Source organism: Triturus cristatus, chromosome 7 (assembly GCF_964204655.1).
Source record: "Triturus cristatus chromosome 7, aTriCri1.1, whole genome shotgun sequence".
In the NCBI taxonomy this organism is placed as follows: domain Eukaryota; kingdom Metazoa; phylum Chordata; class Amphibia; order Caudata; family Salamandridae; genus Triturus; species Triturus cristatus.
This window is the reverse complement of record NC_140590.1, coordinates 954,673,799-954,699,885: the sequence shown is the minus strand read 5'-3', so window position 1 is coordinate 954,699,885 and position 26,087 is coordinate 954,673,799. Positions and strand designations below refer to the sequence as shown.

The window sequence follows — 26,087 nt, the reverse complement described above, 5'->3', positions numbered from 1 at the left end:
AAAACAAAGGTATTGGGGTTCCAGACGGAGAACCCGAGGAAGGGAGTTCCAAAGACGGGCCGCATGGACCGAGAACCGTCTTCCTCCTGAACGTGCTTTCCTAAACCTTGGGGCGTTGATGAGATTTTCTGCGTTGGAACGGAGGGATCTCGTGGCTATGTAAGGGGTGATGAAATTGCGGAGAACTGGGGGGCCTTGGTTGTTCAAAGTTTTGTGCACCAAACACAAGGCTTTAAATTTAATTCTCTCCCTTATAGGGAGCCAATGCAGGAGTTTGAGGGCAGGTTTGGCCGATGATCTTGCCGGGGTGTTGGTAATGATCCGGGCAGCAGTATTCTGAATCCTTTGCAGTTTATTCAGTGTTGCTTCCGGTGCACCCAGATAAATCGCATTACTATAGTCCAGTCTTGATATAATAAGACCCTGGACTAATAGTTTTTGTGATTTCGGAGGAAGAAGGGGCAGGACTTTCCTCAAGGATTTTAGAAGACCGAAACAGGTCCCTACGACCTTCTTTGCTTGCGGGGCGAATGAGAGTTCCGAGTCAATCCAAACACCCAGACTTTTCACCTCTGTCTTTGGGTCTGGGGGAGGACCTAGACATGTTGGCCACATGTCCAGAGGAAGTGAAGTTCCTTTTGAGCCGAGTACAAGGACCTCGGTTTTTGTCCCGTTTAGTTTTAGCGCTGATCTATTCATCCAATGATGGACCTGCGTGAGGCAGTTGAGGAGATCAGCTTTCTGTTGTTTAGGGTGGGACAGAGACACCACTAATTGTGTGTCGTCAGCATAGCTGATGACACTCACTCCGAAAGGGGAGATAACCTCCTCCAATGTGGACATATAGATATTAAATAATGTGGGGCTCAGGGAGGAGCCCTGAGGCACACCACATTGGAGGGGCATTTCGGAGGAGCGGGCGTTCTTCTCCCAGATCTGATAAGATCGTTGTGTCAGGAAGGATGAGAGCCAGGATAAGGCTGTGCCTTCCAGACCAACTCTTGCCAGCCTTTCGATGAGGAGTTGGTGGTCAACGGTATCGAACGCTGCGCTAAGGTCGAGGAGGATCACTGCCACTGATCCTCCTCCATCCAGCAGCGTTCTGGCTTCCTCTACCGCCGCCAGGAGGGCGATGTCCGTGCCCTGTCCTGGTCGGAAGCCCGTCTGGGAATTTTTCAGTTTGTTGTTAGCCTCTAGGTACTGCGAAAGTTTCTTGTTGATGAGTTTTTCCGCGATTTTACTTACTCCTGGGAGTAAGGAAATGGGCTGGTAATTCGCCAGGTTTTCAGGGTCAAGAGTGGGTTTCTTCAGTAAGGCCTTTACCACCGCCTTCTTCCAGCTCAGGGGCACAACTCCCTGTTGAAGTGACGTATTAATCAACTGAGTGAGGGAGGGGATGATAGAAGGGGCTACCTCTTTAAGGATCCGAAGAGGAGCAGGATCTCTGGGGGAGCCGCTCTTCATGGAGTTGAGCGTCGTCCGTACTTCGTCTGAGGTGACCTGGCCCCATGTGGACAGGCCGGTGGAAGAAGTCGGATATGGGAGAACGGTTTCTTCCCTCGGGCTCAGGGGAGGAATTGAATCCAGGATTAATCGGATTTTGTCCTGGAAAAAGTTAGCCAATTGTTGGCATTTCTCTTGGTCAACTTTAGGGTCAGAAGGGGGTCCCCGTTCTTGTTCTGGTGGTTTTGAGAGTTCTTTGAGGATAGCAAATGCTTCCTTCCCGGAGCCACCCGCTCTCTCTATTCTCTCCTGAAAAAACACGCTTTTGGTTTTCCGGATAGCGGTTTTATAATTGAGAAGAGAGATGGAGTAGATATTTTTATTTGCTCCTGTTTTATCACGTCTCCATGAGCGTTCGATTTTTTTACATTCTTGCCGTAGGGCTTTAAGCTCTGGAGTGTACCATGGAGCAGGGGATATCTTTTTAAGCTGTTTAAAAGTAGTGATTTTTGGAAGCAAAGCGTCGAGAGACGACGTAATCCAGTCACTGAATTGTTTATCGGCCGCATTCGGGTCCGAGGAAAGCTCGGGAGTGGAATCTGTAAGAGAACGGGCCCATATATCAGATGACAATTTGTGCCATTGGCGGTCGGTAACCTGGGTTTTAGGAGTTAAGTGATTAGATATGGGAGTTTCCCAGAAGAACGGAACCAGGAAATGGTCAGTCCATGGAAGGGTCACCGGAGGGTTGGTGGTCATCGTTGGAATATTGGTAAAGATGGGGTCCAATAGATGGCCCTTCTCGTGGGTGGGCTCGTTGTTCACCAGACATACCTCTAGAACTGTAAGGTCATGTCTGATGTCCGCGGCGACACGATCCGTTGGATCAAGGAAGTGGAGATTGAGATCACCTAATAACAGGAAGTTGGAGGTGGAGGAGGCTAGTTGAGAAATGGATTCAACTATGGAGTTGGAGAAATTGCCTGGGGCCCCAGGGGGACGATAGGTCAGAAGCCCCGCCACAGTGAAGGCTGGGGAGATTTGGATGGAGAACTGGCCGCACTCACAATCCTCGATATCAGCGTTAATCATCCTACAGACGTATCGTTCCCTGTGGATTATGGCTACCCCGCCTCCCCTCCCTTTAGGTCTATTTAGCGTTTGGCAGAGATAACCTGTGGGGAGGGCTGTGACGACATCCGGATCGGTGCAGTCAGAAAGCCATGTCTCTGTTAGGAACATTAGGTCGAAATCCTGATTTTGGATTAGGAGATTTACTTCGGTGGCGTGTTTCGGGAGGGAGCGGCAGTTGAGGAGTCCAGCTTTCAGAGCCGGTCTGGTGATTTTAGGGGGGGGGAGTCGGATTGCAGTATGAGCAGGTCGAAAAGACCTTACCTTCCGTAACCGTGTGGTAGCAGGTCAGGATGGTTTTCGGACGTAGGGCTCGTAGTGTATCAGCTGTATACATCACTCGCTCCTGAGGGTCACCTGGCAGAGTAACAGGGCCACGGGCCGTCCGGGTCCGGACGGGCCCAGACGGGCTTGCCTTTGGCGCGCCTTCGGCGCGCCCGCTGCGCCCGTCCGCTGCGCGTCCGGTAATTGCACATTATTTTATGGGTTTAAGGAGGGGGGTGGGTGTGGCCTCAGGTAGGCGTGGCCTTGCTTCCTCGCCGTAAATGGCGGCGGGAAATTGTTTTTCCAGGGTTTGCTCGTTGCAGCGAAGGAGTCGCTGTTTCAGCGTGACTCTAGCCCGCTCTGACTGTTTGCCGGGTGAGTGCGCTTTTTAAAATACAATTTTAGTAAGGTGACACAAAAATACAGTGGTGATAGTTTTTAAAAGAATTTCGGCGTTCTCCCGGCTTCCGCCTCAGGAGTTTTCAGGTTCTGTCAGTTTCAACGCTGCTGGTCGCGTATATATGCTGAGGGGGGTGGGCGTGGCCTCAGGTAGGCGTGGCCTTGCTTCCTCGCCGTAAATGGCGGCGGGAAATTGTTTTTCCAGGGTTTGCTCGTTGCAGCGAAGGAGTCGCTGTTTCAGCGTGACTCTAGCCCGCTCTGACTGTTTGCCGGGTGAGTGCGCTTTTTAAAATACAATTTTAGTAAGGTGACACAAAAATACAGTGGTGATAGTTTTTAAAAGAATTTCGGCGTTCTCCCGGCTTCCGCCTCAGGAGTTTTCAGGTTCTGTCAGTTTCAACGCTGCTGGTCGCGTATATATGCTGAGGGGGGTGGGCGTGGCCTCAGATAGGCGTGGCCTTGCTTCCTCGCCGTAAATGGCGGCGGGAAATTGTTTTTCCAGGGTTTGCTCGTTGCAGCGAAGGAGTCGCTGTTTCAGCGTGACTCTAGCCCGCTCTGACTGTTTGCCGGGTGAGTGCGCTTTTTAAAATACAATTTTAGTAAGGTGACACAAAAATACAGTGGTGATAGTTTTTAAAAGAATTTCGGCGTTCTCCCGGCTTCCGCCTCAGGAGTTTTCAGGTTCTGTCAGTTTCAACGCTGCTGGTCGCGTATATATGCTGAGGGGGGTGGGCGTGGCCTCAGGTAGGCGTGGCCTTGCTTCCTCGCCGTAAATGGCGGCGGGAAATTGTTTTTCCAGGGTTTGCTCGTTGCAGCGAAGGAGTCGCTGTTTCAGCGTGACTCTAGCCCGCTCTGACTGTTTGCCGGGTGAGTGCGCTTTTTAAAATACAATTTTAGTAAGGTGACACAAAAATACAGTGGTGATAGTTTTTAAAAGAATTTCGGCGTTCTCCCGGCTTCCGCCTCAGGAGTTTTCAGGTTCTGTCAGTTTCAACGCTGCTGGTCGCGTATATATGCTGAGGGGGGTGGGCGTGGCCTCAGGTAGGCGTGGCCTTGCTTCCTCGCCGTAAATGGCGGCGGGAAATTGTTTTTCCAGGGTTTGCTCGTTGCAGCGAAGGAGTCGCTGTTTCAGCGTGACTCTAGCCCGCTCTGACTGTTTGCCGGGTGAGTGCGCTTTTTAAAATACAATTTTAGTAAGGTGACACAAAAATACAGTGGTGATAGTTTTTAAAAGAATTTCGGCGTTCTCCCGGCTTCCGCCTCAGGAGTTTTCAGGTTCAAATGATCGTCCAGTCTGTGTTTTATCTTTTGAAAAAGGAAAAGTACATTTATTACAAACACCCACTAGTCAATACTGTGCAGTAATTTACAAATATACATAAGGCTGGTGGAAATAACTTTGATGTCATTGAGTAATCACTGTAATCACCTCTGACCCCCTGAAGGGTTATACAAACACATCAAGTAGCTATATTTACTTGGTCAAAGGCTCAATATCAGCAAACCACATGTCAAAACATCATTTAAAGAGCAATAATGACAAATAACCACGTGTGATTGCACTTATTAATGTTAATAAAGCATATGTACTTTGATCAATAGTCACAGTCAAAATGATCAATAAAGTATTTACAATATGAACTTCCCATAGGTCTGTGTGCTTTTTAGGTAATTTTAGCTATTAGAAACGCAATTATAAAAACCGCGTTAAGAGGTCATTGCATTTTGATCACATATTTAACCATAGACTTAGCCCCAGAAGGTGTTGTACAACATGTACCTTTCCTTCGACACCTTTAGGCCACAATAACTGCAGTTACAGACTTAGTTCCTAGATGGTGCTGCACTACCAGCTGTAGAGATCAAAGCTCCAGCGTGAGAAGTGCTTGAAGCAACAATGAAGCCTGGGATGGTCTTCATTTCTGTGACCCTTCCATCCAACTTACGGTCAGTACTTGTGTGAAAATCTCCTGTGGGGCATTACAGGGGCTACTTTGGAAGCTTGAAGAATTGATTAGCTGCCTTTTTCTTTTTTTCGCCACTTGCCATGTGGCCTTTCTTCTTCTTGGGGGTGACCTGTTCCATCAGGGCACTCTATTGCCTCTAGACATTGGGGGCAGACAAGGTAGCCCCACCCCTTTTTGCAATTCCCGCTCCCAGCACGAGCATCACTCATCTGTGCTGCTGCCGGATTCTGCGGCAGGGCATGGCTAATGGTGGCAGACACCTGCTCCCCCAAAACATGGGGAGGGGGGGGCTGGCGATTACCAGTGCTGGAGCCATGGTAGTGGTTCATGGGACCCTCCTTCAGTTACAGGAGGGAGGGGGGGGGCGGCGAATCGATAGCGCTTCACCAATTTCTTCCTTGGTTGGGATTCCCAGGCCTCCAGGTCTCCCCACACACCCCTCCCAGGGCTACAAATTAAAAGGATTCCTTGCGGCGACACCCAAGGCCTGGTTCACCCTGGGGAGTTTGACTCAGCTGGCAGTGGAACTCCACTCGCTGGGGGAAAGGGTGGTGGGTGTCAAATTGTCAATTCTTCTCCAGCAGATATCTCAGGCGCCGATGAGCCGCTTTGCTTGTTTTTGAGATCATTTTGCTGCTGGTAGCAAGCCCTAGCCACCTGGGGTACTTTCATGAGGCCTCCTGGCGATCTTTGCAGAAAGCTGGTTACACTGGCTCCCTGCGCCGGCCTTTGTCCTTGGTATCCTCTTCAGCTTCCCTCCTCAGTACAGAAGCCCTGCCTTTCCCTCAACTGGTCCTCAGAAGGTTAAAGGGGGCCAGCTTCCCTGGTCTTCTTGAGAGCCCCACTGGTCTTGGGGTCACCTAAAGTTAGAGTCCTTAGCCCAGATGGGTATGCAGGAGTTCTTCCTTTGACCATGGTTGCCGCCTCCAGTCCCAGCGTCCAAAAAACACAACCAAGAGAGCTCTCCCCCTTAGAATTGGGGGCAGAAGGTTCTGGAAACAAGGCACCCCTAAACTATCCAGGGGTGCCACATCACCTTTCTGCCCCTGTCCCAACCCTCCTGCACTGTGTGCTTGGACATTTAAAAATGGTGTCACAGGGCTGTGGCCAAGATGGCGGCAAGGTAGGACGCGTTGCCTCAAAGCTCCTGCCCGTCACCTGCCCTTTAAAGTGTTTTCCGGAGTTCTCACTGACAGACGGACCGCCGGAGCAGAGCGCCGCTCTCCAGAGCACGAACAGTGCAGAACCGACCCACGGGTGGGTCCCTGCAATTCGGCATTCTCCCGAATTGTGTCGGGCCTGTTGACCTCGCTTCGTCCAAATGGTGGGCCATACGGAGCGGGGACCCGCCGAGCGGCTTCCTTGGGGCACGCATCTGAAGAGCACAGACCTACGACCCATGGCAACGGAGGATCCCGCTCTACCCTTCAGGACCAGGTACCGGGGCTACGCTCTATTCGGTGGGGCCCGCCTGTTTCTGGCCTCCAAATCCCAGCGTGACCGGTGCGCACGCGCGGCCTTGGCCTAAAGTTGCAGCCAGCCTCACAGCCCCGGCCGCACTGCAGTCACACCCCCGGCTAGAAGCAACGCCGACCCTTTTGGTGCAACCGGAGGCTCCCCCATCCGCCGAGATTGCCTTGTGAGTGGCGGGACTGTTTATGGACTCAAGGGGCCCCGGGATAAGCGGCAGTCCAGAGGAGTGTGGCCTCCTGGTCCCTTGCTACTGGAGCCCGTGTGCCGCACCACACTGCATACCAGGGCCGTGGCACCCGTGGAGATTGTGGGCAGCCGGACCACAAGAGGCTGGAACCTTAGGGCGCCCTCAGGATCTGGGACCCCCCCAGTTGCCAGGACCATGTGCTCGACAGCGGAATCCCCACGGCACAGCTAAACGACTCCTACCCTTCCGGTAATGCAGCAGGGTGAGGGCGAGCGTGGCCGCCATTAGAGGTGGACGGCGAGAGAGGGCCGCGGCGTCCCACAGAAGCGGCCCAGCTAGGACTAGCAGCGGTTTGTGAGCTCGCTGCCGCCCCAGCTTGCCCTCCCTCACCCCTGAAGCAGCATCAGAGCAGTGGACTCCCTTTCGAGACACGTGATCGTCACCGATATTGGCACGTACGGAGGTGTGGGGGCTTGACGTGGGGGACACGCATGCTACCCACCTCAGAGTGCACTTCTCTTGGACATCTACGCCAACCCCGGTGTGGCCCCTGCTGACCTAGGATTCCTCACCCTTTCAGGAGTTTGTGCCTCGATCATGGCCTGGCCCGGGTCACAGGCTGGGCATTATGCACTCCCATCTTCTGCGGGCCATTTCCACCACCTGGCACCCTGAGACGCCTCGCTACACGTCCCCGCCCGGCTGGAGTCCTCTCACACCTTTTATGCTGACACGCCACGTCCTTGGTGGACTAGGAGCGGGTGCTAAGGGCCTGGCGAGACCACGACATCTCCACAGCAGCTGGTACTCCTACAGTGCCTGTTGAAACAGAGCCGACTGGGCGACTTTGGCCCTGTTGCTGGCACGCATCGTTCGCCAACTACTGGGCTAGGTACACCCAGACCACCTCCTCATTTCGCTTCGCAGACCCTTGGAGCGGGACGAGGCCTAAGATTATGTCCTCCACGAGGGGGAAGAAAGACAAGACGCTAAAGGAATGTTTGCCCGCCAACAGAGTACTTCCACGATGGGGCACTCTTCCTTGGGGGACCGGAACCCTGTGAAGACCCAGAGCACGAGTGAGGAACCTATCACCCGGGCGTGCCTGGAGTCTCTCTTCTTGACCTTACGGGAAGATCTCCAGACAGTGAAAAGGGACCTTACCTCCGAAATAAAGGATATCCGCAGGGATGTGGATGGTCTCAGCGACAGGGTTGCTGCTTTGGAGGACAGAGGAGACACTGAACTGTCCACTCTCCAACAGGAGGTGATACGTCTCCAGGACCAGCACCTTGATTTACAGATTCAACTGGAGGATTTTTCGAACCGCTCTCGGAGACACAACATCTGCATCCGGGGAGTGAAAGTCACAGCAGATACCGCTGACCTGTTCACTTTCTCCAAAGAGCTTTTCAATCACATCCTCGGCAATTCCCACGATGTTGAAATCAAATTAGACCGTGCCCATAGAGTTGGCACTCCACGGACGGGCAATGCGCCACCCGCAGACATACTCGTCTGCGTGCACGACTTCAGGACCAAGGAGGCGATTGTTACCAAGGCCAGAGCTATGCAACCAATCTCGTTCAAGGATCAGTCTCCGGTGCTCTACCAGGTCCTGGCTCTCCTAACCCTTCAACGGCGGTGGCAGTTCCACCCTGTTACGGAACATCTCCATCAGCAAGGTGTCTTCTACTCTTGGGGCCACCCATTTCGCCTCATCTTCAGACATAATGGCAAGTTGCTACAATTGCACTCCCTTACTGAGGCTTGCCGGTTGCTGGGAATCCCGGTACCACCAGAAGACGACGACAGTCGCAGCACGACCTCCGGCCCTGAAGTTTCCCCATCGGGCTGGCGGCGGCAGGGTCACAGGCGACGAATCCAATGGCCTGACCAGTCGGAGATCGCCAAGGGACGACAGGCGGTCCTTGACTCCATGTCAGCGGCTTTTACAAGGAACACTTCTGATGGCACTTGAGCGGGTCTGATGCCCCTGCTCTTTCTCACTGCTTCTGAGGTGGGCGTGAGTCCCGACACTTGGCCACGACATGGTCCCCGTATTAACTCACTCCTGGTCATCCTGGGATACTGGAATATTCCCCTTGAGTCCGCTTTGTTTGGATAGTTTTGTTCTTGGTTGTTAGGTTGGAGTGATTTCCTTGTGGAATTGGGATCCCTCGTCCACCTTTTTTGTTAATCGCACAGGTACCCACTGGGGTCGACCCTCCGGTGTATATGCTCCTTCCTTGCAGCATCAGGGGCTGTTCCCGCCCCTTGCTATCGCTTTTCACCAGCTACCACTCTTAAAATCCTCACCTTGAACGTGCGAGGACTTAACCCCGTTAAATGCAGAGTGGTCCTTTCAGGTCTTGAAAATGCCAAAGCTGATATATGCCTTCTACAGGAGAAGCATCTCCTGTCGAAAGACTGCTACCGCCTAAAATCCCGCATATTTCCGATTCAGATGTTCTCCTCCAGCCCTGCTAAATCTGCTGGCGTGGCCATCCTAGTATTTCGCACGTTTCAGGCTAAAGTCCTTCAGAAAGAGGCCGGAATTAAGGGGAGGCTCCTCACCTATCAATTTACCCTGGGTGGCTGGACATTCACCATTGGGTCGATATATGCCCCTAACGTGGGACAAGAGAAGTTTTTGCATGAAGCGCTCACCGATGCTACAGCGGAGCGCAGGATCCTGTTGGGGGGGGGGGGGGACCTGAACCTGGTGTTCGATAATTTATTTGACAGATCATGCCAGCGCACAAGTCAGACAAGCGCCCTCTCTGCGACAGGTCTAGCACGACTACAGGACTTAGACTTCAAAGATCTCTGGCGCTGCTTCCATCCCCATGGCCGAGAGTATTCTTACTATTCAAGCACGCACAAAACATACGCTAGGCTCGATTACCTTCTAGGTTCATTGCCCATACATGCGTTGCAACTGCAGTGGAGATAGGGGTTGCCTCTCTGTCAGACCATGCCCCAGTTATCGCACCTTTACACTCCCTCCTTTGCATCGTCCCACTCGTCAGTGGCGCCTTCACGACACCCTCTTACACTGGGTGGAAGCTGTTGAGCAGATCCAGCGCTCCATAAAGAACTACCTCTCACATAATGCTAACCGCAACACTTCCCTCTCGACACAGTGGGCAGCACTCAAAGCGGTCATACGCGGGGAATTTGTGGCTATTTCCACAGCAGACCATGTGGAGCGTAGACGTAAAAGAGACTATCTCACTCAGAAGACGAGGGAGTTGGAGCACATGCACCAGAGGACAGGGGCGCCCAGGGGGTGGCGTCAGTTGCGGGCTATGCGCCAACAACTAGCTGCACTGGATCAGGACAGGGCTGAGTTTGCTGCCCTTCGATTACGCCACAGTTATTATACTGGAGCGGATAGGTGTGGCCGCCTCCTAGCCAACAAGCTTCAGGAAGCTTGGGAAAAGACAAGGAGTTCAGGAGATTTGCCAGGGGGATGGTCAGCAGGTATCGGAGGACTCAGATCGCTGAAGCCTTCTGGGATTTTTACGCCCAACTCTACACAGGCCTACCGCTAAATAGCGCCAGCGGCGCTGCTTATCTGGCGGAGGCTAATCTACCTACCCTGACTAAGGCACAAGCAGACCATTTAGAGCGAGAAATAAGAAAAGAAGAGGTTGTCGCAGCTATCTCGCGCCTTAAACCAGCTAATTCCCCCGGGCCCGACGACTACTCAGCTGCCTTTTATAAAACGTTTTGCACACTAGTGGCTCCCGTCTTGACCAGTCTTTTCAATTCCTTTGACCAGCCAGGGGCAATCCCTGAAGACATGATTGAAGCATCCATCGCGGTTATCCCAAACCCGGGGCGAGACAACACTGCCTACATGTTGGGGCTGATAGACCCAGATCAGGCAGGTTTCATCCCTCAATGCCAAACGAGCGATAATACCAAGCGGGCCCTCCATCTCATTGAGAAAGCTTCCCGGACACAGGGGGAGTATATGTTGCTCACATGGGTCCATTGGCCATACCTGGAACAAGTGCTTACACGTGTGTGTATGTGGGATAAACTTAGAACGTACATCTTAAACTGTTACCGCTTCCCCACAGCCACTGTCCGAATGAACGGCCACACGTCGTCTCGCTTCCCTATAGGTAGGGTCACTAGGCAGGGGTGTACTCTTTCACCCCTCCTCTTTGCGCTCTACATGGAGCCTCTGGCCCACAGAGTCCGGCATAACCCTCTGATAACAGGGATCAAAGTCCACACAATTAGTTTATAAGCTGACGATGTCCTGATTTCACTATCAAATCCCGTTCCTGCGCTGTGAGCCTGCTTCCTGGAATTGGACAGCTTTGCGCAGGCCTCAGGGTTTAAAGTCAATATGGATAAATCCGTGGCGCTTGACCTCTCCCTGTCACCTTCCACTTGGGCATGTCTTAAGGAGCAACACCCTATCCAATGGGCAGCAGACACGGTTCCCTACCTAGGGATCCAGCTGGCCCCCTCCATTCCGGCCAGAGCCGCTATCAATTATGCTCAACTGCGATCACGGATTCGCAAGGAGCTGGGCCAATGGAAGCATTACCCGCTCCCCAGGCTTGGCAGGGTGGCGCCCACTAAAATGACTATACTACCCCAGATATTATATTTGTTCCAGACCCTGCCCCTTAGTCCTCCCTCTGGTTGGATCCAACAGACCCAATCCAAACTTGCGCAATTTATATGGCACGGCCGCAAACCCCGGATGAAACATGCTATAGCGGCCCTCCCACCGGAGGAAGGTGGCCTTGGAGTCCCCGACCTCCAGCTCTATTTCCAAGCGACACAATTGCGTCACTTGGTCGGCTGGAATTGGAGAAACAATGGCTATTCCAAGACCGCGCTGTAGCTGCTACGTCCCTCCAGAAAGTTCCTTTCCTTCGAAAGGCGCACAGACTGCCTAATCTTTATGCGTCCTATATTATTCTGGTTTCCTTGGAGGCCTGGGATCGTACCAACATTAAACATAAACTGACAACCCTTCCCTCTCCGCTTACCCCACTATTCGATAACCCCGAATTTCAGCCGGGCATGGGCGAAGCAGTCTTTGTACGCTGGCGATCTACAGGGTGCCGTTCTCTGGGCCATCTCTTCGATGTTGATGGGATCATACCGTTCCAGCAGGTCAAATCGGAGTACGGGATCCCCGAAACCGAACGACAACGTTACCTCCAGATTCCCCACTGGGCACTATACCCACAAATTAGGCCACATGCTCACAGACACCTCTCCGCATATGAAAAATCACTTCTCACGCGCACATCGGACAAAAAACTAATCTCCGACTTATACAAAATGCTATTAGCCAGGAACACACATATGCATAGCGCCAGTCGCACACGATGGGAGCGAGACCTGGGTAGGTCACTCAGTCATAAGGAATGGGAGGGTGTATATTACAGGGCTCGCCACTCAGCCTATCACACGGGACTGACCGAACCACTGACCAAAATAGCCACTTATTGGTATTACACCCCTGAGCGCGTCCACTTAGCGGACCCAAGACAGAGCGCTGACTGCTGGTGGGGTTGTGGGAAGGTAGTCACCCTGGTGCACCTCCTTTGGGATTGCAAACACTTACAATCGTACTGGACTCAGGTTCTTGACGAGGTGGGCAAACACCTAGAGACACAACTGCCATGGTTTTCCACATACATCTTATTAGGTCTCCCGAACCCCTTGACGTACCCTCTTAAATCCCGAAGAGGTTGTTTAATTGTAATTGCGCTAGGCTCAGCGGTTCAAAACATATTGATCCATTGGCGCACCTCTCAGATCCCTACATTCATAGGTTAGTTACATCGATTTTGGCATGTTCTTGGGATGGAGAAGTTGACCCTCAAGCTAGCCTGGAAAGGCTCCGCATTCGGAGAGCTCTGGCAGCCATTCCTGTCCCTTCTTGCCTCAGAATTTCGAGAAGTGACCTGCCCCAGGTATTTGTGCCTTCTACTGCTCTCTGATCAGCAGCCGTCTGCAACATAACGCTTCTACTCACGTACTGGGATCCTGACTGCTTTCACAATTCGCACTATTCTGGTGGACGAGAGACGGGGGGGGGGGGGGCTCAGATTAGAATTAGTTTCATTTTGTTAGTTTGCTCCGACTCCTCTGCCTTTGTATTTTAGCCACTCAGGGCTTGTATTGCCCTCGCTATCCTATATATTTCGAGATGCCGGACATGTTGTTTGTTGACAAAATCTTAATAAAATATTTAAACCATAAAAATGGTGTCACCCAGGAGTCACAAGTCACATCTGCTCTGGGGGGCTCAGCTCCACCCCTCGTGGAAATCACTGCCAAGGTCTGTGTTTGCTCCAGAGGTCTGGCCTTCCATCTGTGTTCAGTGGGCTGACCCATCCCTGGTACAGTGTGACAGCTGATTGATTGCTGCAGATCCTTCATCCCCTTCCTCATCCTCAGGAGCGGAGTGAAGCACTTTTAATTGTTCCCATTGTATAGGGTGGCCTTTGTTCCTGCTGCTGGAGAGAAATGTAACTAACTTGATACAGCAGGGTGACAAAAGGCGTGGGCTCTGGTCCTGAGATGAGTATCCTGGATGACCCATAAGCAGTACAGATATATTTTTGCAACTTTCAAAATGGATTTTCCCGCACAGGTTCCACCCTAATTCGATATATCACTGGTCTCTGTAGGCCAAAAGGAAGCAAAACTACACTCCAAGGCTTCCCCATAGGTGTATAATGGAGTGTCACTGCAGACAAGACAGTAAACCACACTGACTTTCCCTATGAGTGTACACTAACTTAATGAGACCTATCCCAGGTTAATATCCAACCCTGCAGTGCCCCCCTGCGCCGGGCTACTAGTGTGTATTTATCGTGCTGAGCACGACAGGAGTATCCCATGTGTGCATACCTGTAACCAGTCATGTGCCCCTTACCCTTGCTCTGTTGCAGCTGCTTCATCTTAAAAGGCGGGACACTGGTGGTAAACACAGTCCATTTACCTTGAGTTTACCGTTGATGAGACGCAGGTTGTGAGGCTCACTCACAGTAAAAAGGTCAACAACCAAGTGATCAAAAACAGAAAAATCCGGGCGGATTTGATTGGCCAAATCCATCACCTTACGCTTCCTTTGACAATCTGCATGTAATTTATAACATTTAACCAAGTTATTACTCATCCAAATATTACCAAATGTACATGAAAGCAGATCTATAAAATACTAACATTTCAAAACATTCCTGACCTGGAGTGAAAATATACATTTACCTCAAAATACAACAAATCACAGCAGGGCCTATTCAGAGTACTGCTCAAGTTTGGTGTAATTCCATTGAGTAAATACTGTAACTGAGAGCAAAAGTTATAGGACACTAAAAATGGGAAATGTTAATTTTAGATTCCCCATGTAACTATAGTTCCCCCTTCTGAATTATATCATAGATGGGGACTATAGGCTGGATGCACCAAGTGTCTGCCACATTTCAAGGAGCTTCCTCATACCACACCAAATGTTTTATTTTTTCCAACCCAATCTGATTACTTTTTAATAAACATTGACAATAGACTCTCTTTGTTACTGCGTACCATTCAATTCTTTTAAAGTCCGTACGGCATCAAGCTACACTATCAATCTATTTTTCATCTAGTGCACAGTCACTCATGCAGTCAGTTAAGTTCAACTAACTCAATCCCCAAACAGAATTAAGAACATATTAAAGTTGGTGGGATTGTCTCACGTGTGAACATACATTTCTGCTTTATTACCTCATCTTGTATAATCTGATTAATAAGGGTTGTATGGCGCTCAAGGGGTTGCATGACCCACCACAAAGATAGAAACCTGTGGATTACAGTGACTTATTAAAATCTCAGGTCACCTCTCTATCACTTCAGGGCAGTCTATCTTGGTAATTAATATTTTTTAACGTTTGCACTATATCTTTTCATACTTTAACAACCTCTTTCTGAGCGGAGAACATCCCCTCTATATCAGCCCAATAAGCGAGCCTCTCAACCAATTGCTTACACCCCAGGTCTACTGAGACCTTCCAAGTGTGTGCTATGCACCTTTTTGCTCTTACTAAGGCTAGGTCAAGTCACTGGTCACCCATTTTTGTTGTTGTTTCAAGGGCTGAAGCCGAGTAAGCATGCCTCTGGCCTCAGAATAGTTTATTCTGGCACTACCATTATTTTCTGCCAATACCCAGTAGTCTCAAACCACATGGTAGAAATCTGCCTCCAACTTACAGCATCTAGTGCATTTTGATGCCACTATTAAATATATTTTAGACAAGATGCTTGGGAGTCAGGTACATCTTATGCAGAAAATTAAACTGTTCAACCCCAAATCCCCCCTCTATGATGAACCATCTTATATGGATTGAATCTATATTTGACTCCCTTACCACTCCTGTTTACCACAGAACATTTCAGAGATTCATTAAAAATATGTATACAATAGTCATTTATTTTAACACTATCGTAAAAACAATTTTACATTACATCCATAAAAATGTCCATAAAAATCAATATTGAGTGTACACAGTCACAATACTGTATATTCCAATGATCATTTCCTATTGCATCAAAAATGCATTCAAATATTGAGAATAAAATTCCCCAAAACTGTTTAAGCACAGTTTGGAAGTTTCTTAGTTTGCCCTACCTGCTTCAGGACATACACAATGGATATTTTGAAAACTATTTTAAAAAACAAAGGACACACCATCATTTGATACAAGACCCTATTTATTTTTAATTGATATTGTGTTTGTTATAGCACCACACTTTCCTCAGCCTTTTGATCATTGGCTGACTGGAAAACCTGGGTCTGACCAATTCCCTTCTCTTTATTTCAAACAACTCCTCAAATCTAGAAATGAGTTTCACCGCCAGATTAAAAACTTGTCTCTGTCAGTAGGATAATGCGCTTGATCACTAAGGGATATTCCATGGCCATTCTTTTTAATCTTCTTCAATGCACTTGTAAGAGACTATCGGGTCTTCCCTTACTGTAACCAGTCACCTTCTGTTTTCGAACAGAATGAGCATCTTGCTTTCCAGCCTCCAGAAAGTCTATGTTCCATTATGCTTGGACTTTAGGGCTCGGCACACTCCACCGGGCAGGTTTCTGAAATTCTCCTCGTATTTGGTCCCACACCAGCAGTACTACTCACAAACTCCTGTCTTTCCAATGTGATGCTGCTTCAGTTTCTTCTCTGGGCGCCGCCTCTACCTCTGTACGATGAGTTCCATATCCAAGGGCCACCACACAGTCACTTCCAAACATGTTGCAGCCTGAGTCAGTAAGCCATTCATGAGGGAAGAGGCTCTGGCAGCAGCCCAGCTGCTCAGCTCACTGATCTCTGCTCTCTGGCTGCTTTGAAGGTCCCACTGTTGTCACCCTCTGTAACAACCAGGTTCCACACCAAGTGTGCACCAATCACTCAGGAACACTGTCAGGGTCTAATCGCCCTGTGGTCTTGCAGCTAGCTTTGAGGATGCAGCTGTTAGGATGAATCTAGCAAATTCAGCTTGTCCTGCCACCATCACTAGCCCGGTTCTTCGTCCAAACAGGTCTAAATGTGTGTGGGCAAGTGGGGAAAGACATTCAAGTAAACTGGAGGGCCAATAATTCTGGGTGCCTCTGATAATGGGTGGCTGGTTTGGAGCTCAGAGGCTATGAATGCATGTTCCGAGTCACAAAGCACTATTTCCTATAGGGTCTCTACTTAACCATATTTAACTGATAAATTAATCATAAAGCTCTCCATTGTTAAATTATAAAATGATAATTTGGCATATTTAATTAAATCTACTTATCGAGTCAACTTTGTTTTATTTTATTTCACTAAAGGATTAGGCAAACTTTACAATGTTTCATGCAAATACAATTCTATTATGCTACGGAAATCATACTAGCAACATATTAGATGAGACAGTTCGTAAGTGCGGCTTTTATCTTCCTTAACAAGTATTACACATACATTAAAAGCACCACAAAGTGTAATTGATGACTGTTGTACAGATAATGCTTACCCATATTGGCCAGTAAACCTGAAATTGCTTGGACATCAGCTCCTGCATAGACATCAGCCAGAGAGGAAACAACTGGTAAACACAAGGTATGGACACGTATCCTCCGTTCACCTTTAGAAAAAACAACGGTTTCATATGTGGGTTAGAGTGTTAAGCACAGATGACACCTGGTAAAATTAGCAAGAAAACATTTCTATTTTTTTTTTTATTGAATTCAGATACAATAACAATATATAATTACATAAATAAACCATCAAATGAACAAAAGATCAATGCTACCCTGTAAGAATTAGTTTGTCGTGCCATGTAGTGGTGCAGATTCATAAGCTCTGCATGCTCCTGCCATCTAGAGTTGGGCTCGGACATGTAGCACTTGTTTTTCTTCATAGTGACTCCTCTATGATTGGTAATGTGCATGGGCATCTGTTGATTGTTTCCCTCCATAGCAGAGTGAGGATAGAGATGGAGCATGAAAATGCTCAAGTATGGCCATATGTGAAAAAAAGTAGGAAAGAAGGAAAGTAAAAGAAAAAAGGCATCTGCAACAACCCTTCTGGGGAGGAGGGTGGGCGTATGTGCATCTACAGCACAACGTGGCATGAACAGATGCTTACAGGGTAACATTTTCGGCTTGGACATGTGTTGCTGTAGATGCACATGCTCTGAACAGAATATAAAGCAGCTCTCCCCAAAGCGGTGGCTAGCCAGAGAATGTTGCAGAAGTTTGAAAGTGTACGTAGCACAGCCTGGCCCACTTGAGCCTGTTATCATGCTAAGGCATCCACACAGTAGTGCGGGGTGAATGTGTTTGGTGTGGACCAGGTAGCTGACTTACAGCCATCAGACATTGGGATATTACAGAGAAAGGCCGCAGAGGCTGCTTATTTACAGGTAGAATGCTGGCTTCCTAGAGCAGAGCGCTGCCTTTTGGCCTTGCAATAGCAGGTTTGAATGCACTTCACTAGCTAGAGAACTAATTTGGATTTTAAAAATTGCAGTGCCTTTGTGTGGTTTAGTGTAGGTAACAAACAACTGTTGTGTTTTATTAAACTATTTTGCCTTATCAATGTAGTACCTGAGGGATCTCTTACATCTAGTGAGAGAAGGGCTCTCTTTGCTACAGAGTCTGGGAATGGTAATAATACCGGGAGTTCAACTGTCTGGTTGAGGTGCAAAGGAGAGGTCACCTTTGGGCAGAAACTTTGGGTTAGTTTTAAGGATGTGAATCTTGAAAAAGGGCTCTTCCAGCCTAATAGCTTGGATCTCGATCACACACTTGAGGGAAATGATAGTGACTAGAAATGCTACTTTCCAAGACAAAAACTAGAGATTACAAGAATGAAGAGGCTCTTAAGGGGGTCCCATGACCTTAGAGAGGACTACAATACGGTTCTACGATGGGACTGGAGGTATCCTTAAGTCCTTCCATAAATGCTTTAATGATGGGAACATCGAATAGGGAAGGATGTTCCCAGTTCTGTAGGTATGCTGCCACTGCAGCCAAATGTAAATGAATGGATGTGTAAGCCAGGCCTGAGCTTTGCATGAGAAACAGGTATCAACGATATCTTGCAATATTAGCTTTAGTGGATCAATATGTTTGGGTAGGCATTAGTGGCCAAATCTCTTCCACTTTCCCGCATACCAGGCTCGGGTAGTGGGACAGTGAGTCTCCATGAGGATGGACATATATTCAGAAGGCAAATTGAGGAACCAAATTCTAGGACCGCAAGAGCCAGATCACCAGGTTCAGCTGCCTGGGACTTGGAAGCCTGACTGTGTCCTGGTGATGAGTGAGAAGGTCCCGCCTGTTGGGGAGCTTCAAAAGAGGGACTACAGACAACTAGAGGAGGATTGTGAACCACAGCTGGCTGACCCACGTGGGAGCCACTAGGATGAAGGTGAGGGAGGTCTGCCAAAGCTTCAGAATCATATTTGGAAGGAGTGGGAGAGGAGGACAAGTGTAGGCAAATATCCCTGACCAGTTCCTCCATAGTGCACTGCCCATTGACTGGAGCTTTCTACCAAATTTGGTGTAATTCCGTTCAGCAGTTCAGGATGTAGTCATGTTAAAAAAATGAAAAATCCCCATAGACTTGAAATGGGGAAAACGCGCTTTGGGTCTCCCATTTCTTCTCGGCCCTCGCTTGATGGATCACCCTGAAACTTTCAACACAGCAGCTGTACCAAATAGAGGATATTTTGCGAAAATTGCGTGTTAGATTCGTCAAACAGGGCCAAAGTTATTGGCAAAACAAAAAAATCTTTTCCTATGGAAACTTTGGTCCTAACTACCTCATGTAGTGTAGTAGTGTAATTATGTGGAATGGTATTTTATGTGTATTTTTTTTTTTAACACAGCATTCCTATGAGCAATGCTCCACGAAGTACTAAGATAGAAGATTACATCACAGGTGAGAAAATGGTCACAAAGATCAGTGGTAAAACAGATTGGCAACGTTAACAAAAGAATCAACCTAATTCATTTACGGTCACATGGGCTTTCTGTGGCATTAGGACCGGAATGCTGCATTGAAATGTTATAATCTTATTTCACCATTGAGCAAAGGGCTCAAAATAAAACAGCCTTTAGCTTACTATAGCTTGCATCATGGGCGACAACTAAATCTTAAGAGCGCGGATCCTACAATGCTGGCTAAGGAATTCCTCATTGGCTAAGGGAAAGTAATTAGGACTGGAGCAGCAGGATTTGGATTGTTACTGGGGCGCTTTCGAGCACAGGAAATTAGCTGTCTGATACACATTCATGGCAAATGTGAGGGCAGTATAACAATATAACTAGACAAATGCAGACCCAATAAATAATACTTGCAAACCATTTTTTAACCAATGCTCTAAAGAAGTAGTTCTTGGCGTGCAATTCTAAGTGGTGTGCTATGTCGGTGCATGAAAAGTTTCAAGGAAAGCTGGTGACTGATTAGGTTCTACAGTCTCAAGGTGCACAGCCTTTTAACACACACTGTGCTTTCCGTACTAATAACCCACGTGTAGTTGCTTGAATGAGTCCCAGAAACTGACAGTGCACATGGACACCCCCAAGTTAACATGAATTTCACAGGCCAACACAGAAAAGAAATACATGCTTTATGGCCCAAAACCAGCACTCAAGCTTAAAAAAGAAATAAGATAAAAACTCTTTAATTCATTAACACACATGCAAGTGACTAAAGCCAAAAGAATCCTCAAAAAATCACGATGTATTACAAACATCCATGTGAAATATGCTGCATAATAAAACCTGTGACCCTGAAAGTGCTGTAATATCAAAACAACCAAACATAACTTACAATTTGTATGCCATAAAGAAACATTGCCAGACAATGTATCAAACAGTATCTCCTATAAAGAGACTGGGAAGTGTAAATTCGGCTGGCTGTGCATGATCCAGCCTCCAACCGTTTAAAATAAACTGAGATTCAAACCAGGGCTCTATAACAACCCAGGAAGCAATTAGTGCCTCCTGAACCAGAAACAGGCACTTGAGTTTAAAAGAAAAATGAAATACTCATGCCTCACAACCATGTAAAAAAGAGACACCACCGCAATGTGATTATGAAGTGATCGTCTGCTGAAAATTAATAACCCAATGGGTGACTAACGAGCAATGTACATATAGAATATTGATTTAAACTTCAATAATACAATTGGTTTTCAGCTATTTTTAAACAACATTAAAGAAGGGACTGCAGCATACAAATGTGAGGGCAAAACACCGCTCATGCAGACGTATCTGCACCCTCACAGTTGCAGAATGTTTTTTCATATTCCTGGAGACAATGTGAAGGGACACAGCTAGCATCAGCTTGTTTACTACACGGCTCAAAAGCTATTTTGGAAGCAGTCCATTACAAAGCCAAGATAATTTCTTAAAGTAGCCAGCACTCCCAATCCAACACTACACTTGCTAAACCAGCAGGCCACTAGGATGCATGGGTAGGAGGAAGAGGACCGGGGAGGATGACGCGTGCGTTCGGGAAACCACACTGATTACAGCCCTGCTTGAGGTGGGATGGGAGGGGCTAAACACAACATGACAATGAGTTAATTGGAAAAGGGGTGGCACTTGGAGCAACGAGCAGAGAACATGAGCAGGAAATTGAAAAAACAAGCAGAAGGAAAAGAAAGGGCGGGACACTAAAGTATATGGCCGATCATGAAATAATCCATGTAATGGGGGCAGTCTCCAGGGCGTGACTAAAACAGACAAATGTACCCTATCCACTAAGGAATTTGGATAAGCACATGAAGGAACTAATGATAAGCAATGGACATGCTGAATGATATCTCTCTCTCTCCCTCCCTCCACACATTACGTCACCGGTGCCATATAATGCTTCCTAGCTGAGGTGGAGACAAGGGCAATACAATTTGACCAATAGATATGCAGGTGGTCAGGAAGGCTAAGCACACCCACCTGTATCATTTCCCACAGGGATGGGGTGTACATGGCCAAGAGGTAGGTAACACTGGGTCACCGGAAAGCCAGACTTCCGGAAGAGACAACCTGCTTCCCATTGTTTGTCTTTTTAGAATCCTGGTCAGAAAGTGCATTGACGAATGATCCAAGATTTTGTTTTGTGTGCAAAGATTCTGCCCCACTAGGATTTCAGGAGATGTAGGAGCTGGGACGAAGCTAAGTTACCTTGGAGCCAACAGATGCTTACATGCTATTTGACAGCTCACCGCTGGGGCACAGGATAACTTGGCTCTGGCTGCCTTGAAATGTTCATTCATAGTGTGGAAAATTAGTTCGTAACTGAACATTATCTGCGCCATCTTGCCTCTCCCCAGCGAACGCACGGCCGCCATTTTAGGCACCCTGGTCTCTCTCCCTGCTCATTGCCGATTGCCAGCGCGTCCCTCTGGCGCTGCGAACATCCCCCGTGCGCCTAACCACCCCGCTCTCTCATACATAGGCCATGAACCCTCTCCTTCTGCGCGACCCTGCCATGAAACCACATCCGACGCCTGACCGACATCCCATACATGGTCATACATCTCTTTGATTACCCCCTTCCTCTGCGCCCAATTGTCCGAACCGATCCCAGGCCATTACCTAGCCCTGCGGATGCAGTTTATTGCCCCTACTGTAAGGGAAACACCCCACATCAAAGGGATTACAGCAGATCAAGGCCCCCACCCCCTGAGACCCGACCAGTCGCACAGACCCCCGGGAATTGGCGGAATGTCCAGCTGTGTGATAGCCATCTCCTACTGTGTGAGGGGTGGGGACTTCCACTGTAGATATGTGTGGGAAAGAGCTTGAAGTGGGGATTCTGAGGATGTTCTTTCATGTATCAAAGCGATCTCAAGAATGTGCCATGTATGATAAACCTGCAATAAAGTCATAAACCTGTGTATAAGAGGCCAGGCCTCAGAGATGCAGTTAGAACACCTCGTGACGATACCTTGCTGTCTGACCTGATGTGTTCTCCTCCGGAGAGAATAAAACTTTGTTTCCTGCCTTCCAGTCTCCGGCGCCTGCCTCTATGTTGATTTATCATCGAATGGTATAAGAGGCGATTACCGCCGGGCAATACTTGAAAGGTTACCAACTACAACTGCCGCTACCTTTTAACAATTGGCGTCCCAAGCGTGGGGCCCATCAGCGACACGTGGATCCAGTGGGAGAGGTCCCGACGACAGAGTGAACGACTGCAACGATCGGGAGAGCTCCTGCCCGATAGACTCTCGTCTGGCAGCCGATCATCCGAACTTCACTGGTTCCGAGCAGACCTCTCTCGAGTGATCTACGGTCCTGACTGGGAACCATCAGGAGTGCCGCGGCAAATACGGAGAGTAGAGGACGATCGGGCGCTGGAGGCGGAAGACGAGAAACTGTCCATGCGGTCCGGGTAAGGTCGTGAAACACGACAAATTGCGAAACGATCGATTGATTGATTGAAAATACTAGTATTACTTATTGATTGTTCTCTTTGAGATATTCGCTGTCTACAAACGGGGAGGAGTAGAAATACTCTCTCTTCCTTTGCAGATAGTGAAGGGTAGGTAACGCAGACTTTTGTCCCCATTGTAACCCGTCGTGCCTATCTTTATCTCCCCACTGATTGATTGTCCGAACATGGATTGTTTTGAGGAATAGTGCTCTTTGAGATATTCTCTGTTTGCAAATAACGTAGAATAGAAATATTCTGTCTAGTCTTTGCAAATAGTGAAGGGTAGGTAACGCAGACTTTTGTCCCCATTGTAACCCGTCGTGCCTATTTTTATCTCCCCATTGATTGATTGATTGTCCGAACACTAGTTGTTCGATATTGGTTCTTTGGAGGTATTCTCTGCTTGCAAATAACAAGGAATAGAGATATTCTGTCTAGTCTTTGCAAGCAGTGAAAAGATAGGTAGTGCAGACTTTTGTACCCGTTGTAACCCGTCATGCCTGTCTTCTCCCCACTGATTAGTAGTTGGTTCTGCTCGGACCGCTTATTAGAGGTGAACCATCCGGCTCCACTGGAGGGCACTCCTAATAAGGACACGTTCACTAAATATGGACCAGTCGCTGTAGCTTATAGTAAACTATGGCGTAAATATACAAAGAAGGACTCCGAAAGTCAGTGGCCACTGGTGGGATCCTTTTTGACCCTACAAAACTAAAGAAACACTAGGAAATAGCCCTTTGTGGGATATATGAAACTAGGGGAAGGAGCCAAGCTCACGGTCGAGGTAGCCACGAGGTAGCTCGGCTCCGTCGCTCTCGCTGTCTAAACATGTCTGCCCTACTGCCCACCCCGCCCAGTAAACACGACAGAAGCCTGCTGATACCCACCATCGACGTCACCGAACTGGGCTAGATCGCGCACGATTGGGCCATGTCATTTTCCGGTTACGCAGTAACATCCTCGTGCTCGTTGCCAGATTGCAAATATGTACAAACACTCCGACAAAGTAGTATAGTTATAACATTTTAATAACTTATAGATATAACAACACGCCAACAGGGTAAACACATTAAAAAAAAACGTTTTTTAAACAACTATTTACATGACAGTCCTCGCCCCTCCTTCTTCGAAATAGTAACATTGGCCTGTTTTGGGCGGTCCTTTTAGTTGGCTTTGGGCTATAAAAGACCTGCAAAATCCATCGGCCTGTGAGGCGGCATCAGTGGCGGACGATTGTGCGAATAGGCCGGAGGCTACATGCAGCGCCGAGGCCCTGGCAGCGCCAAGGTGGAGTCCACCACGTTGTACTGGTCTTCCCATTCTCTGCTTCGACCGGCAGCGAAGGGTGCCCTGGCAGGGGGGAAGCGACGCGGACGGGCCTCCCCCGCCTCCCCAGGTGGAGGCTCGCCAGCAGAAATGGCACCCCTGCTGTTTCACTCACCGGCCAGCTGAGTTGCACCCCTGTTGTTTCACTCGCCGGCCAGCTGAATTGCACCCCTGCTGTTTCACTCGCCGGCCAGCTGAGTTGCACCCAGCCGTTACGCTCGCCGTCCAGATGAGTAGGCGCCCCTGCACTCACCAGCCAGCTGCAGCAGGACAGCCATTCACATCTTTCCTGCCGGGCAACCACTCAGGCGGAAGTTCCATTTTGCACCAAGATTGCCATTAGCGTTCAACGCAAGAAGTGGGCCCCCGCAGCTGAGTGATCGGGGGACCCACCCCGGTGGCTGAAAGGAAGAGCTGCTGCTGCTGCTGCCTCTGGACTCTGGCGGTCGGTTCTTCAGATTCAGGCCTGGCCCACCGAAAGACGGCTCTGGACTCGGAAGCTTGTCTGCTCGGGCGTGGGCCCCACCGTTGAAAAACACCCTCTCAACTTTGCAGATTCTGCGGGAGTCATTGACATTCGACTCCCGTGGACTTCCGGTGGGGACAACCGCCGCTATTTGCTTGCTCGATCATTCCACATTAACTTGTCTTTGCCTCGGGCGGCAGCCATCTTGCCTCCTTTTGGTGCCCTGAGAGAGACTGATTCAAGGCGTCGGCAGCGAGACCCGCCTGCTGTCCCGCCCTGAGAATGGATCATGGCATTGCTGCGAGACCGTGGTGACGCCATGCTGACGCAAGCTTCTGTTTGAATTATCAGGAGACACTGTAGCCTAGCCGCTCGGATCAGTTCCGGTGGAACCTCAACATGACCCGGTAGGAACAAAAACTGTGCTTCCCCACCCCCGAATCATGATTCATGCTGTCTGTTCTTTCCGTTGGCTCTAACGAAAGTTCTCGAACTGCCGAAAGGGATTCTGGTCTGGCAGCTAGTTAGTGGAAGGACTTAGACTGTACGCTGGACCCGCCCGACCTCGCCCCAAAATGGCGCCGATGTAGGAAGGGCCTACAACTCCTTATGGCGTTTCAGTTATTTGACATTTATGTTAAAGGGATATGAATGCGATGTTTTCACACGTGATGGGCGGAGGGACGGGGAGGGTACTGATCGGGCATACGGACGACCTTATTGATGCTGTCCTCCCCATTTTTATTATCATTTTTTTTTTTTCGTGTTAAGGTAGTGTTGCTCATGATACTCGGCGCCTCTCACACCGTGGCCGGCCTGTAATGGTTGTAGGCCCGTATTTGTATACTGACATTGTTTTAAATAAAGGGCTTCTTGAAGGAATTACGGAATCAGCGTCATGACAAAACATCTAGGTTGGTAGAGGTTTTTAATGACTGTTACTCCCAAGCAATAGAAAGCAGATAATGCAGACCCTTTTTCTTTTTGCCTGAATCTTTGGATTGATGAAATTTGTACCCATCACGCCTGTCTTTTTCAGAATTGTTAGAAAATGGTTTACTATAGCTTAAGGTATCTGCCGAATGCAAGGCACGGCACCTTACCTTATAATATGCGACCAATTAAGAAACAAATGCACGACAAGAGAACCCGATTTTAGGAGACGAATAAAATGGAACGTCTTGTATAAGTCGAAGGGAAGGATATAGTAGGTCTGTGGTATTACCCGCCCCTGCAGCCAGCCTGGTACGTGGTAAGTAGAACTTTTTCGTGTCTACGCGCGCTAACGTACTTTGAATGCTGCACATCCCCCCCCCTCTTTTCCTCTCTATAGGTCACAACGGAGTTCCGACTGAAGAATGGAGTGGACATGGACCGCACCGTGCTCAATATAGGGAAAAACATAGACAAACGTTGTGGGATAGTGCGCAAAATGCAGACCACCACTGGGAACGTGAAAAACTGTATGGTATGACTGTGCGTGT

At 48.7% G+C, this 26,087-nt stretch overlaps 1 protein-coding gene across 1 annotated transcript in view; it reads right to left on the bottom strand.

Annotated features, from left to right (window-relative positions):
• The window catches only part of SEC24A (SEC24 homolog A, COPII component), a 595,056-nt gene that overhangs the window by 127,653 nt on the left and 441,316 nt on the right, over nt 1–26,087 (bottom strand). Inside the window, exon 17 of the mRNA XM_085617984.1 lies at nt 16,894–17,004. Within this exon, the coding sequence (XP_085474110.1) occupies nt 16,894–17,004 (111 nt within the window). The remainder of the gene's footprint in view (nt 1–16,893; nt 17,005–26,087) is intronic.